This window comes from Xenopus tropicalis, chromosome 5 (genome assembly GCF_000004195.4).
Source record: "Xenopus tropicalis strain Nigerian chromosome 5, UCB_Xtro_10.0, whole genome shotgun sequence".
NCBI classification, from domain to species: domain Eukaryota; kingdom Metazoa; phylum Chordata; class Amphibia; order Anura; family Pipidae; genus Xenopus; species Xenopus tropicalis.
In genome coordinates this window covers 161,359,193-161,373,353 of record NC_030681.2, presented here as the reverse complement: position 1 = coordinate 161,373,353, position 14,161 = coordinate 161,359,193, and the positions used below count along the sequence as shown (strand labels likewise).

Here is a 14,161-nt window from a genome sequence, read left to right as displayed (position 1 = left end):
GACCAGACTGGGAGCGGAGTTACCGGGGCCCCCGGGGGGGACGTTGCTCTCGGACAGGGCTTTCCGTTCCCCTCCCTTCCTCTCGCCGCTTTTCTTCCCTTTCTTCACAACCTTCCATTTTCCGTCCGGAGCCCCCGATGCCATCGTTCCGCCTGGGTCTTTCTCACGCCGCTAGCTTCTCACGTCACTTCCGGGCTCCCGGCATGCCCCGCACCCAGCTGACGTAGCAAGAGCTCATTGGCTGGCGGCGATTGATAGAAATGACCGCGTCTGCGCAGTGCGAGCCGCGGGTTCAACGGCCACGTCTGTCATGTCTAGTGACGTCCTGCCGGGGGAGTCTTATTGGCTGCCTTGTGTCTGCTCTATGATTGGCTGCTAAATACCGCTGAGCTTGCTGGGAGTGTATTCCAGCCAATGAGTGTGCGGGGCTTTGCACCATGAGTTCTGGCTAGGTACCTGCCTGTGCCCAACCCGGGGGCAGTTCCATCCCCGGAGAGACTGTTGGGGGGGGGGTAGGTGGGTATTATGGGCCAAATGCCCCCTTATCTTATTACATTTGGGGAACTTTGTATCTTTCTCTGGTGCTGAGTGCAGGGGATCAGAGGGAAATGAGGGGCTTTTATATGAGAAAGGTTTCAGTAAAGATGGTACTCCCTGCACCCTCACACCCTCCTGCCACTGTGGGGGCTTGGGTCTTATTGCCCCACTGCCTCAACCTTCATGGGATGTCTCCATGGTCTGTTCCCCCAATGTTTCTATATATCTGTAACCTTGTTATGGGCTAAGGGGGCCCAGCCTGAAGGCCAGTTAGGGGGGATTTGGGGTGCTTATTGTTGCCCTGGGTACCCCTGGAACTATAGCGGGGTGACTGTTACCCCAATGTTTCTATATATCTGTAACCTGTTATGGGCTAAGGGCGCCCAGCCTGAGGCCAGTTCGGGGGGATTTGGGGGAGGTGCTTATTTGTGCCTGTTTACCCCTGGGGAACTATAGCGGGTGCTGTTACCCCAATGTTTCTATATATCTGTAACCTTGTTATGGGCTAAGGGGGCCCAGCCTGAAGGCCAGTTAGGGGTGGACTTTGGGGGTGAGTGCTTATTTGTGCCCTGGGTAACCTGGAACTTATAGCGGGTGTGAACTGTTACCCCAATTTTCATATATCTTGTTTAACCTTGTTATGCTAAGGGGGCCCAGCCTGAAGGCCAGTTAGGGGGTTTGGCGGTGCTTATTTGTGCCCCTGCGGCCTGGAACTATAGCGGGATGACTGTTACCCCCAATGTTTTCTATTATCTGGTAACCTTTTATTGGGCTAAAGGGGGGCCCCAGCTTGAAGCCAGTTTAGGGGGGATTTGGGGTCGTATTTGTTGCCCTGTAGGACCCCGAACTATAGCGGGCGGTGGACTGTTACCCCAATGATTTCTTATATCTGTAACTTTGTTATGCTAAGGGGGCCCAGCCTGAGGCCTAGTTTAGGGGGGGATTTGGGAGTGGAGTGCTTGTGCCCTGGGTACCCTGGAACTATGCGGAGCTAGGTGACCTGTTACCCCAATGTTTCTAGTACCTTGTTATGAGCTAGGGGGGGGGGGGTGGCTAACAGCAGGGGGGGTTGAATATTATGAGTGGGGGGGTGCCTGACCCATAGAGGTATATTATGCAGCTGTCGGTGCTGGAAGTTGATCCGATGCCCAGAGATACAGTTACTGACTGATCCAGTTTCCTTCCCAGGCTGTAGAGAGTTCTGGTTCAGACTTGGCTGAGAGCTCTGTGCCGGCCCAGACACCTACCAACACAGAATGTACTGGTGCCCAAGGATTCGCTGCCATTTTCTGATGATATGATTGGACTGTTCCTTATTTTTACGTTCTGTTTTTTTTTCATTTTGTTACTACAGTACACTGACATTTAATGCAGAGTAGAAATACTGGGCAGGATCCGCCATGTTTGCCCTTTGCTGCCCGCGCTATGAGTTGGCGCAGTTCCCAATGCGGTACAGGCAGTAATTCCTTTTTCATTTCTTGACACAAATTGATTTTTGTATTCACAGAATTGATTTTGTACTAAATAAAATGCAAAGGGGCTGCTAGGGGCTCGGGGGCAGTTAAACTCGCACAGATTTCCCCGCAGTTGCACATAAAACTCTGGACTTGCGCCACAATGTGCTCCCCCCGTATAGTTACCCTCCCTGCCTCCCACCCCTAATCCCACACATTGGCATCTATAGACGCAGGGGAACCGCACTGCTATGGCACCTCCAGGCCAGGGGGTAGCGCCACCCTTGGGTCCAGCGTCACCAATAGGTGCGTCACTGAGTAGGTGGGTAGTGACAGCAGTGCAACCCCTAACCACTCACACTGCACAGTTACGTCTCTTCAAACTCCTGTTTGCAGTAAGGGGGGGACCAATCAATTAGTGGGGGCACTCCATTTGTCAGTAGGGGGGGCACGCCATTTTTCAGCAAGGGGGAACCAATCAAAGTAGACACTGCAATATGCAGCAGTGGGGAACAATCAATTTGGGGGGGGGCACACCATTTTTCAGTAGGGGGGACCAATCAGAGGGGACACTCCATGTTTCAGTAGGATGGGACCAATCAGAGGGGCCACTCCATTGTTTTCAGTAGGGGGGACCAATCAGAGGGGACACTCCACTGTTTCAGTTAGGGGGGGACCAATCAGAGGGGACACTCCCATGTTTCAGTAGGGGGGGGACCAACAGAGGGGACACTCCATGTTTCAGTAGGGGGGGGGACAATCAGAGGGACACTCCATGGTTTTCAGTAGGGGGACCAATCAGGGGGACATCCATGTTTCAGTAGGGGGGGGGACCAATCAGAGGGCACCTCCATCTAATGTTCAGTAGGGGGGACCAATCAGAGGGGACACTCCATGTTTTCAAGTAGGGGGGGGACCAATCAGAGGGGACACTCCATGTTTTCAGTAGGGGGACCAATCTCAGAGGGGGACACTCCATGCTTTCGAGTAGGGGGACCCAATCAGAGGGGGACACTCCATGTTTCAGTAGGGGGGACCATTCAAGTAGGGCGACACTCCCATGTTTTCAGTGGGGGGGGACCAATCAGAGGGAACACTCCATGGTTTCAGTAGGGTGACCAATCAGAGGGGGGACCTCATGTTTCAGTAGGGGGACCAATGCAGAGGGGACACTCCCATGTTTCAGTAGGGGGGGGACCACCATCAGAGGGGACAACTCCATGTTCAGTAGGGGGGGACCAATCAGGGACACTCCATGTTTCAGTAGGGGGGGGGACCAATCAGAGGGGACACTCCATTGTTTCAGTGGGGGACCCAATCAGAGGACACTCCATGTTGTCAGTAGGGGGACCAATCAGGAGGCGGACACTCATGTCTTCAGTATGGGGGACCAATCAGAGGGGACACTTCCCATGTTTCAGTAGGGGGACCAAATCAGAGGGGACACTCCCATGTTCAGTTAGGGGGAGGGACCAATAAGAGGGGCCACTCATGTTTTCAGCCGCGGGGGGAACCCAATTCAGAGGGGACACTCCATGTTCAGTAGGGGGGGGACCAATCAGAGGGGACACTCCATGTTCAGTAGGGGGGACAATAGAGGGGCACTCCATGTTTCAGTAGGGGACCAATCAGCAGGGGACACTCCATGTTTCAGTAGGGGACCAAATCAGAGGGACAACTCCATGTTCACGAGTTAGGGGGGGACCAATCACGAGGCGGACACTCCATGTTTTCAGTAGGGGGGACCAATCAGAGGGACAACTCCATGTTTTCAGTAGAGGGACCAATCAGAGGGACAGCCATGTTTCAGGTAGGGGGGCGACCAATTCAAGAGCGGGACACTCCAATGTTTCAGTAGGGGGACAATCAAGAGGGGGACACTCCATGTTTCAGTAGGGGGGGGACCAATCATGAGGGACACTCCATGTCAGTAGGGGGACCAATCAGAGGGGACACTCCATGTTTCAGTAGGGGGGGGACAATCAGAGGGGACACTCCATGTTTCGTAGGGGGACCAATCAGAGGGGACACTCCCATGTTCAGGGAGGGGGACCAATCAGAGGGGCCACTCCATGTTCAGCGGGGGGGACCAATCAGAGGGGCCAACTCCATGTTTCCAGCGGGGGGGACAATCAGAGGGCCCCACTCCATGTTCAGCGGTGGGGGGACCAATCAGAGGGGCCACTCCATGTTTCAGTAGGGGGACCAATAGAGGCGGCCACTCCATGTTTTCAGCGGGGGGGACCTTCAGAGGGGCCACTGCCATGTTTCAGTAGGGGGACCAATTAGAGGGGCCACTCCATGTTTTCGTAGGGGGGGGCGACCAATTCAGAGGGACCACTCCATGGTTCAGTTGGGGGGACCAATTTAAGAGGGGGCCACTCCATGTTTCAGCGGGGGGGGGGACCAATCAGCAGGGGCCACTCCATGTTTCAGCGGCGGGGGGGGACCAATCAGAGGGCCACTCCATGTTTCCAGTGGGGGGGGACCAATCAGAGGGCCACTTCTGTTTCAGTGGGGGGGGACCATTAGAGGGTCACTTCCATGTTTCAGCGGGGGGGCCAATCAGAGGCGGACACTCCATGGTTTCAGTAGGGGGGACCATCAGAGGGACACTTCCATGTCAGTGAAGGGGGACCAATAGAGGGGGACACTCCAACTAAGGTGTTCAGTAGGGGGGGACATCCAGAGGGGACACTCCATGTTTCAGTAGCGGGGGACCAATCAGAGGGGACAACCCATGTTCAGTAGGGACCAATGCAGGGGACCCACTCCATGTTTCAGCGGGGGGGGTAACAATCAAGGGGACACTCCATGTCAGTTAGGTGGGGATGGGGACCAATTCAGAGGGGACACTGCAATGTTCAGCGGGGGCAACCAATCAGAGGTGGACACTCCATGTTTTTCAGTAGGGGGGGGACCAATCAGAGGGGACCTACTTCCATGTTTTCAGTAGGGGGACCAATCAGATGGGGCCACCTCCATGTCAGCGGGGGGACCAACACGGAGGGGACATCATTGTTTCAGCGGGTGGGGGGACCAATTCAGAGGGGGACACTCCATGTTTATAGTGGTAGGACCAATCAGAGGGGCCACTCATGTTTCAGCGGCGGTCGTGGGGGAGTGGAACGGACGGGAGGGGGACCAATCAGAGGGGCCACTCCATTGTTGCAAGCGCGGCGGGGGACCAACAGAGGACACTCCTAGTTCAGACGGGTACGGGGGACCAATCAGAGACACTCCATGTTTCAGTAGGGGGGACCAATTCAAGGGGCCACTAAACAATGTTCAGCGGGGGGGGGACCATCAGAGTACAACTCCATTTGTTTCAGCGGAGCGGCGGGGGGAGAGGGGAGGTGGGAGGGAACCAATCAGAGGGGCCACTCCATGTTTCACGGGCGAGGGTGGGGACCAATCAGGAGGGGCACACTCCATGTTTCAGCGCGGGACCAATCAGATAGGGGACACACTCCATGTTTTCAGCGCGGGGGGGACCAACAGAGGGACACTCCATGTTTTCAGCGGGGGGGACAATCACACCAGAAGGGGGTAGAGGGAGGACACTTCCATGTTTCAGTGGGGGGACCAATCAGAGGGCCACTCCATGTTTCAGCGGGGGGGGGGACCAATCAGAGGGCCACTCCATGTTCAGCGGGGGGGGACCAATCAGGAGCGGACACTCCATGTTTCAGCGGGGGGGGACCAATTAGAGGGGCCACTCCATGTTTCAGTAGGGGGGGGGACCAATCAGAGGGGACAACTCCATGTTTCAGTGGGGGGGGGACCAATTAGAGGGGCCACCCATGTTTCACGGGGGGGCGGCCAATCAGAGGGACCACTCCATGTTTCAGTAGGGGGGGGACCAATCAGAGGGGACACTCCATGTTTCAGAGGGCGGACCAATCAGAGGGGACACTCCATGTTTCAGTAGCGGGGGGACCAATAGAGGGGACCACTCATGTTTTCAGTAGGGGACCAATCAGAGGGGACACTCCATGTTTCAGCGGGGGGGGAAACAATCAGAGGGGGACACTCCATGTTTCAGTAGGGGGGACCAATCAGAGGGGACACTGCATGTTTCAGCGGGGGGAACAATCAGAGGGACACTCCATGTTTCAGTAGGGGGGGGAACAATCAGAGGGGACACTCCATGTTTCAGTAGGGGGGGGAACAATCAGAGGGGACACTCCATGTTTCAGTAGGGGGGGACCAATCAGAGGGGACACTCCATGTTTCAGCGGGGGGGGGAACAATCAGAGGGACACTCCATGTTTCAGTAGGGGGGACCAATCAGAGGACACTCCATGTTTCAGCGGGGGGGACCAATCAGAGGGGACACTCCATGTTTCAGTAGGGGGGACCAATCAGAGGGGACACTCCATGTTTCAGTAGGGGGGGACAAATCAGAGGGGACACTCCATGTTTCAGTAGGGAGGGGACCAATCAGAGGGGCCACTCCATGTTTCAGCGGGGGGGACCAATCAGAGGGGACACTCCATGTTTCAGCGGGGGGGACCAATCAGAGGGGACACTCCATGTTTCAGTGGGGGGGACCAATCAGAGGGGCCACTCCATGTTTCAGCGGGGGGGGGGACCAATCAGAGGGACCACTCCATGTTTCAGCGGGGGGGGGACAATCAGAGGGGCCACTCCATGTTTCAGCGGGGGGGGACCAATCAGAGGGGACACTCCATGTTTCAGCGGGGGGGGACCAATCAGAGGGCCACTCCATGTTTCAGTAGGGGGGGGACCAATCAGAGGGGCCACTCCATGTTTCAGCGCGGGGGGGGACCAATCAGAGGGGGGCACTCCATGTTTCAGCGGGGGGGGGGACCAATCAGAGGGGACACTCCATGTTTCAGCGCGGGGGGGGGGGACCAATCAGAGGGGACACTCCATGTTTCAGCGCGGGGGGGGGACCAATCAGAGGGGACACTCCATGTTTCAGCGGGGGGGGGGACCAATCAGAGGGGACACTCCATGTTTCAGCGCGGGGGGGGGACCAATCAGAGGGGACACTCCATGTTTCAGCGCGGGGGGGGTTGGGGGGGGACCAATCAGAGGGGACACTCCATGTTTCAGCGCGGGGGGGGGGACCAATCAGAGGCGGACACTCCATGTTTCAGCGCGGGGGGGGGACCAATCAGAGGGGACACTCCATGTTTCAGCGGCGGGGGACCAATCAGAGGGGACACTCCATGTTTCAGCGGGGGGGGGACAATCAGAGGGGACACTCCATGATTCAGCGCGGGGGGGGGGACCAATCAGAGGGGACACTCCATGATTCAGCGCGGGGGGGGGGGGACCAATCAGAGGGGCCACTCCATGTTTCAGTAGGGGGACCAATCAGAGGGGCCACTCCATGTTTCAGCGGGGGGGGACCAATCAGAGGGGCCACTCCATGTTTCAGCGGGGGGGGACCAATCAAAGGGGCCACTCCATGTTTCAGCGGGGGGGGACCAATCAGAGGGGACACTCCATGTTTCAGCGGGGGGGGACCAATCAGAGGGGCCACTCCATGTTTCAGTGGGGGGGGGACCAATCAGTACAAGCTTGGCCCGGCTGCGCTACTGGACACACAGGTTTCAGGCACAAATGCAACACCTTTTTATTTCGATGGTTGTGTTATTGACAGGAAATGACAGTTGTCGAGTTCCAGTAATTAAGGGGAGACCCCCCCCCAGTGCTGCTTCGTGCTCTCCATTCACAGCTTATTGAGCTCAGCTTATGAGACTTTACATCATACAATGAACTAAAAGAATAAAAACAATTGAGAATATGAGAAATGAACATTTGTGGCATATTAGCGCCTTTGCGCCTGTGGGCGGTCCCTTGCGCTCTATTGGCTGCTGCTTGTGCCAATCGACCTTGGTGCCCCACGTGCCACGCCCCTCGGAGCGGATCTTTCTGCAGCTACTGGGACCCATTTTGTATTGTTGAGAATTCATTAGCAAATTAACAAAGTAGTGCGCCCCCTATGCCAGCAAGGCCACATTAACGAGCAATCAATAAATTAAACAGAAAGACGACAATTTCCCAGTATCCCCCCCCCCCCCCCCCACAGAGGAGCCACATTGCTTTTGTGGGCAGAGGGCATTCACTCAGCCAATAGGCACTCAAAACCACACCTGTACGAACTTGTGCTCCAATCAGAAGCCACGCTAGTCACTACTGGCAGCCAATCAAAGGCATTGCCCCAATTGGGTGAAATAATATTAAAACTTGGAATTCAGTGGATAAAAATGTTTAAAATAGGAAATAAAAAATAAGCCTGGGGCACTTTGTACTGTACTTACTATTATTACTATTAAAGTAAATGGGTGGGAGAAGCCCCCCGACGTGCGCACAAGGGGTCCGGACTTGACCCAGGCTGAGTTTATGGCCCAAGCTCCACTGTGGTTCCATTGTTTGGGGGGGGGTAACAATCCTGGGGACAGAAAGTGCATGTAAAACCCATTCAAAAATATACATTTATCCACTCTAACTAGTCAGCCCTCCTGCTGCGGGTGGGCCCCCACAGTACTGAGGCTGGGTCACAGCAGGGGGGCTCTTACATATTATACAAGCGGTCATGGCGGAAGGAGACATCAGGGCGAGACGAGAGGGGAGAGATGGCGTATTTACCCAGCAGGCCTAGAGAGAACAAGCCCACCATGTCCGGGTTGGAGGTTCTACTTGATCTCCCTTTGGCCCTCAATGTGATAAGGAACCCTTAAGGAACCCTTGAGGAACCCTCTCATTTTACGGCCTGGAGTCCTGTAGAGTTTGGAACTGTCACTGCAGCCCAGTGCTGGAGAACCACATGATTATTATAAGGAGACTGATGGCGTTTCCCTATCTAGAACAAGTTCTAAGTTTGAGTGTATTCTAGAACAAGTTCTTAGTGTGATATACAGAAAGCTGTAGGCCAGCATCCTGGAACATCTGAGTATATTCTGGTAGGTTTCCAGGCTGGAATCTGTTCTAGGTGCAACATAATCAATGTATAAGAGCTCTGGGAACTCTTGGGGTACCATGTTTAGCAAACAATGTTAGCATCTTGGAGCTAGAGGAGCATGTAGGGGCAAAAAATGTGAGGGTTCTATTATAGCATCTTGGAGCTAGAGGAGCATGTAGGGGCAAAAAATGTGAGGGTTCTATTATAGCATCTTGGAGCTAGAGGAGCATGTAGGGGCAAAAAAATGTGAGGGTTCTATTATAGCATCTTGGAGCTAGAGGAGCATGTAGGGGCAAAAAAATGTGAGGGTTCTATTATAGCATCTTGGAGCTAGAGGAGCATATAGGGGCAAAAAAATGTGAGGGTTCTATTATAGCATCTTGGAGCTAGAGGAGCATATAGGGGAACAAAATGTGAGGGTTCCATGATAGCATTTTGGAGCTAGAGGAGCTTGTAGGGGCAAAAAAATGTGAGGGTTCTATTATAGCATCTTGGAGCTAGAGGAGCATATAGGGGCAAAAAAATGTGAGGGTTCTATTATAGCATCTTGGAGCTAGAGGAGCATATAGGGGAACAAAATGTGATGGTTCCAAGATAGCATTTTGGAGCTAGAGGAGCATGTAGGGGCAAAAAAATGTGAGGGTTCTATTATAGCATCTTGGAGCTAGAGGAGCATATAGGGGCAAAAAAATGTGAGGGTTCTATTATAGCATCTTGGAGCTAGAGGAGCATATAGGGGAACAAAATGTGAGGGTTCCTGATAGCATCTTGGAGCTAGAGGAGCATGTAGTAGAGTCAATATGATTGTTCCATGATAGCATCTTGGCAAAGTGGTTCTAGATCTTGGTGATCGAGAATGTATGCTAGATGCCACATAGGGTGAACCTACTGAGATATACCTAGATGCTGTCCTGTGTCTGTACAGATTAGTACCCGGGGTAAATACGCCACCTTGGACTGGAGGTTGGAGGAGAAGGGCTGAAAGGCCTCGTATAGAAAAGGAAGACAGAGACGCACAGATAATTACCCCCTGACTCCAACAGGAAGAAAAACGACCAAGGATATAAAACTCCCACGGGAAAAAGATTACCCCCCCCCATTAAAAGGATGAAGCGCCATGTTTAGCAAGCATAAAAACCCAACTCCAAAGAAACGCCAACACCTCCCCATCCAGAGTTCCTATTGGCCGAAAATGTCAGACTTGGCGAGACGCCCGCACTGCATCAGGTGACGAATGGCGGTGCAGGAAGGGATCCCAGACCCAATGTGTCCGACTGATGGGTAATGACAGGGGGGAGGATTTTTATAGGGGGCGGGGGGGGATAGGATGAAAAAAGGGAGGATAAAAGCCTCGTTAGTATTCATCTTGGTCCTCAGGCTGAGGGTCATCATTCTCATCATCGTCCGGTGGAGCGAACCCTTCCTGCGCAAGAGAGACAGACAGGGGTGCGAGCAGTCAGTTTTAGGCTTAGACTGGTGGTGATGTCTCGCAGGGGTCAGCTGACACAAAGGCTTAATCACATGGTGCAAATATGGTCCCTGGGGGCCCCAACTACTTCTGGGGATGTAAAATCGGGGTTCTACTGTATCCGACTGGCTGAAATCCCTTTATCTGCACCTCCCTGGGGCCTGAGATTACAATGATGCCCAAACTGGGGGACAGTTGGCCCCCAAGTGTTTCCCAGGGGCCCCAAGACTCACCTCTGTGGCATACAGGATGTCTATGATCTTGGAGAGGACCCCCACGTTCTCGCTCTCGTGCTCCTGACAGATCAGTTCGATGTCTCGCAGTTTGCTGAAGTAGAAGTCGCGCTCTTTCTCCAGCCCATCCACCGTCAGCTTCAGCTCCACCAGCTACAATGGGACGAAAAAGAGGAATAAGCCCCGCCCCCATTCTCCCTTATTTGCAGTATTTATTTCCCTTTCTGCTGCGTTCCCACTGGTGGCACAAAGACGCCAGGGTCACAATCCTCCCCCCAGAGCTGATTTAGGGGCAATTCTGGGGGCCCACTCGTACTGGGGTCCCACAGGGCCACCGTTATGGGCAGGAAGATGGGCGAATAGTGTGTATAGTAAGGCAAGATAGAGAAGGCAACAGTAGGACAAGATGAGGGTATTTTAGAGCAGATGCTGGGAGTTGTATTGCCGAAGGGCCACAATTTGGACGATGCTTCTTTATATAATGAATTTTATCCCCTATAGGTGGCGCTGCTGCTACACACGCTGAGTGCTGTTAATGTGAGTAACACCTTTCCCCCACTAGGGGCACTCTCCTTATGTTTATTCACATAGACCTTCCTCCGTGGCTCACCTGCTGGTTAAGCTCCACCACCTGTGAGTCCATGTCGTGCCCCCCGTTCCTGGTGATGGGGGGGTTTTTCCTCAGAGGTGGGGCGGTGTTTTGCAATCGCACCGGGGCCTGCATGGTCTTGGGACCCGTAGGGGATGTTCTTTGTGGGACTGTAAGGGGGGCAGAAGGGAGAAACTGTAATGCACTGCTCATAAATACCCAGCGACTACTGCATTATATAGGGAACATATATACGGCACTGAGGGCCACGTGGAACCCACTCAGTAATGTGGCACCATGGCAACCCCGGCCCCTAAGCATGCAATCTCTGTGGCACCATGGCAACCCCGGCCCCTAAGCATGCAATCTCCGTGGCACCATGGCAACCCCGGCCCCTAAGCATGCAATCTCTGTGGCACCATGGCAACCCTGGCCCCTAAGCATGCAATCTCCGTGGCACCATGGCAACCCCTGCCCCTAAGCATGCCATCTCCGTGGCACCATGGCAACCCCTGCCCCTAAGCATGCAATCTCCGTGGCACCATGGCAACCCCGGCCCCTAAGCATGCAATCTCTGTGGCACCATGGCAACCCCTGCCCCTAAGCATGCAATCTCTGTGGCACCATGGCAACCCCTGCCCCTAAGCATGCAATCTCTGAGCCCTCAGTAGCCTCCTGGCAAACATGTGGCAATAATATGCCTCGTTGGGGTTCGTTGGCACTGCCCATACAGGGAACCTACTGTCTATAACTGGCAGTACTGTACCTGCTGTGCCAATGGGTTTCTTGGGCTTGTTGAAGCCTTGATCCCCAGGGTTGGGTGGAGGCGCCACGTCCTGCCCCTGTCTCGCCAGCAGGGGGTCGTACTCCTTCCCATCATAGTTGGCATCAAAGAACTTCTTGAACCACTGGACAAACTCAAAGTTGTCCTGGAACTTTCCCTTTATTAATCTCTCGACTGGGATTATCTGCAACAAGTAAATGTGTCACTGGGAGAGACTGGCAAAATTGGGATTGGTTACACTGGGGAAGGGGCAGTTAAGGGGGGGTCACTATATATAAATATATAAGGGGGGGCAGTAATGATATAGAGAAAGTACAGGGAAGAGCGACTAAGCTGATAAAGGGAATGGGCTCAGTTATGGGGAAAGGCTGGCCCAGTTGGGATTGGTTACACTGGGGGGGGGGCAGTTAAGGGGGGGGGGGTCACTATATATAAATATATAAGGGGGGGGGCAGTAATGAAATAGAGAAAGTACAGGGAAGAGCGACTAAGCTGATAAAGGGAATGGGCTCAGTTATGGGGAAAGGCTGGCCCAGTTGGGATTGGTTACACTGGGGGGGGGGCAGTTAAGGGGGGGGGGGTCACTATATATAAATATATAAGGGGGGGGGGCAGTAATGAAATAGAGAAAGTACAGGGAAGAGCGACTAAGCTGATAAAGGGAATGGGCTCAGTTATGGGGAAAGGCTGGCCCAGTTGGGATTGGTTACACTGGGGAAGGGGCAGTTAAGGGGGGGGGGGGTCACTATATATAAATATATAAGGGGGGGGGCAGTAATGAAATAGAGAAAGTACAGGGAAGAGCGACTAAGCTGATAAAGGGAATGGGGCTCAGTTTATGGGGAAAGGCTGGCCCAGTTGGGATTGGTTACACTGGGGGGGGGGGGGGCAGTTAAGGGGGGGGGGTCACTATATATAAATATATAAGGGGGGGCAGTAATGAAATAGAGAAAGTACAGGGAAGAGCGACTAAGCTGATAAAGGGAATGGGCTCAGTTATGGGGAAAGGCTGGCCCAGTTGGGATTGGTTACACTGGGGAAGGGGCAGTTAAGGGGGGGTTACTATATATAAATATATAAGGGGGGGGCAGTAATGAAATAGAGAAAGTACAGGGAAGAGCGACTAAGCTGATAAAGGGAATGGGCTCAGTTATGGGGAAAGGCTGGCCCAGTTGGGATTGGTTACACTGGGGAAGGGGCGGGCCCAAACAGGGACCAGTAGAACTATTTTCTTGCCACCTACTTTGTCGACGCCCATTTTCTTGAATGCCGCCTGTAAGACTTTGAAGTTGTGGATGGATTCGTGCTCCAGTTTGGCCTGGAACTTGACTTTCTTGAGAAGGATGCAGCCGGGGAAGAGCATGTCCATGAACTGGCAGTAGGCGGCCCCTAGGGGGAGATCATCCATTAGCGAAAGCTGATTGGGCAATACTTACACAAGAGCATGGGGAGGGGCAAAGGGAGGTGGGGCAGGAGTTGTGCCCAAAGCCCTGGGCAAGAAACCTGAGGCCCAAATCTCAGGGGGAGGAGTAATGGAGCTCAGGGGGGTACCAGCTGGGGGGCCCCAGGAACCCGAGGGCACTCACCGGTGCAGAGCTGCTCTATCTTGGTGTAGTTGAGCTGCAGGGAGTCGTTGACCCAGGCCAGCATGTCATGGCGGCTGAGGTTCTCACTGGTCACAGACGTGGAATAGACATTGACCGCCATCCCCCAGCTGCTGGGAACAAAGGGGCGGAATGAACGGAGGCACCGCCCACCTCATTATTAATGTCTGTGGTGCCACTAAACTCACTATTCCTCTCTGTGCCCCTCCCATCTCACTATTCCTCTCTGTGCCCCTCCCATCTCCCTATTCCTCTCTGTGCCCCTCCCATCTCCCTATTCCTCTCTGTGCCCCTCCCATCTCCCTATTCCTCTCTGTGCCCCTCCCATCTCCCTATTCCTCTCTGTGCCCCTCCCATCTCCCTATTCCTCTCTGTGCCCCTCCCATCTCCCTATTCCTCTCTGTGCCCCTCCCATCTCACTATTCCTCTCTGTGCCCCTCCCATCTCCCTATTCCTCTCTGTGCCCCTCCCATCTCCCTATTCCTCTCTGTGCCCCCCCCATCTCCCTATTCCTCTCTGTGCCCCTCCCATCTCCCTATTCCTCTCTGTGCCCCT

The 14,161-nt window shown here is 54.0% G+C and overlaps 2 protein-coding genes across 3 annotated transcripts in view; both read right to left on the bottom strand.

Moving 5' to 3' along the window:
* Nucleotides 1-299, bottom strand: part of tmem214 (transmembrane protein 214) — a 33,469-nt gene extending 33,170 nt beyond the window's left edge. Inside the window, exon 1 of one of the 2 annotated variants that reach the window (XM_031901914.1) lies at nucleotides 24-299. In XM_031901914.1, coding sequence (XP_031757774.1) covers nucleotides 24-144 — 121 coding nt within the window. In that variant the 5' untranslated portion in view covers nucleotides 145-299. The remainder of the gene's footprint in view (nucleotides 1-23) is intronic. The other variant, XM_031901915.1, reaches the window with a different exon arrangement.
* A 7,275-nt stretch (nucleotides 300-7,574) lies between these two features.
* mapre3 (microtubule associated protein RP/EB family member 3) lies at nucleotides 7,575-13,792 on the bottom strand. The gene is made up of 6 exons (XM_031901913.1): nucleotides 13,589-13,792; nucleotides 13,246-13,391; nucleotides 11,985-12,186; nucleotides 11,240-11,388; nucleotides 10,630-10,782; nucleotides 7,575-10,351 (listed from the first exon to the last, which is right to left on the bottom strand). The coding sequence occupies exons 1-6, from the start codon at nucleotides 13,707-13,709 to the stop codon at nucleotides 10,283-10,285; spliced, it is 840 nt and encodes a 279-aa protein (XP_031757773.1). The 5' UTR covers nucleotides 13,710-13,792; the 3' UTR covers nucleotides 7,575-10,282.
* Nucleotides 13,793-14,161: the final 369 nt, after the last annotated feature.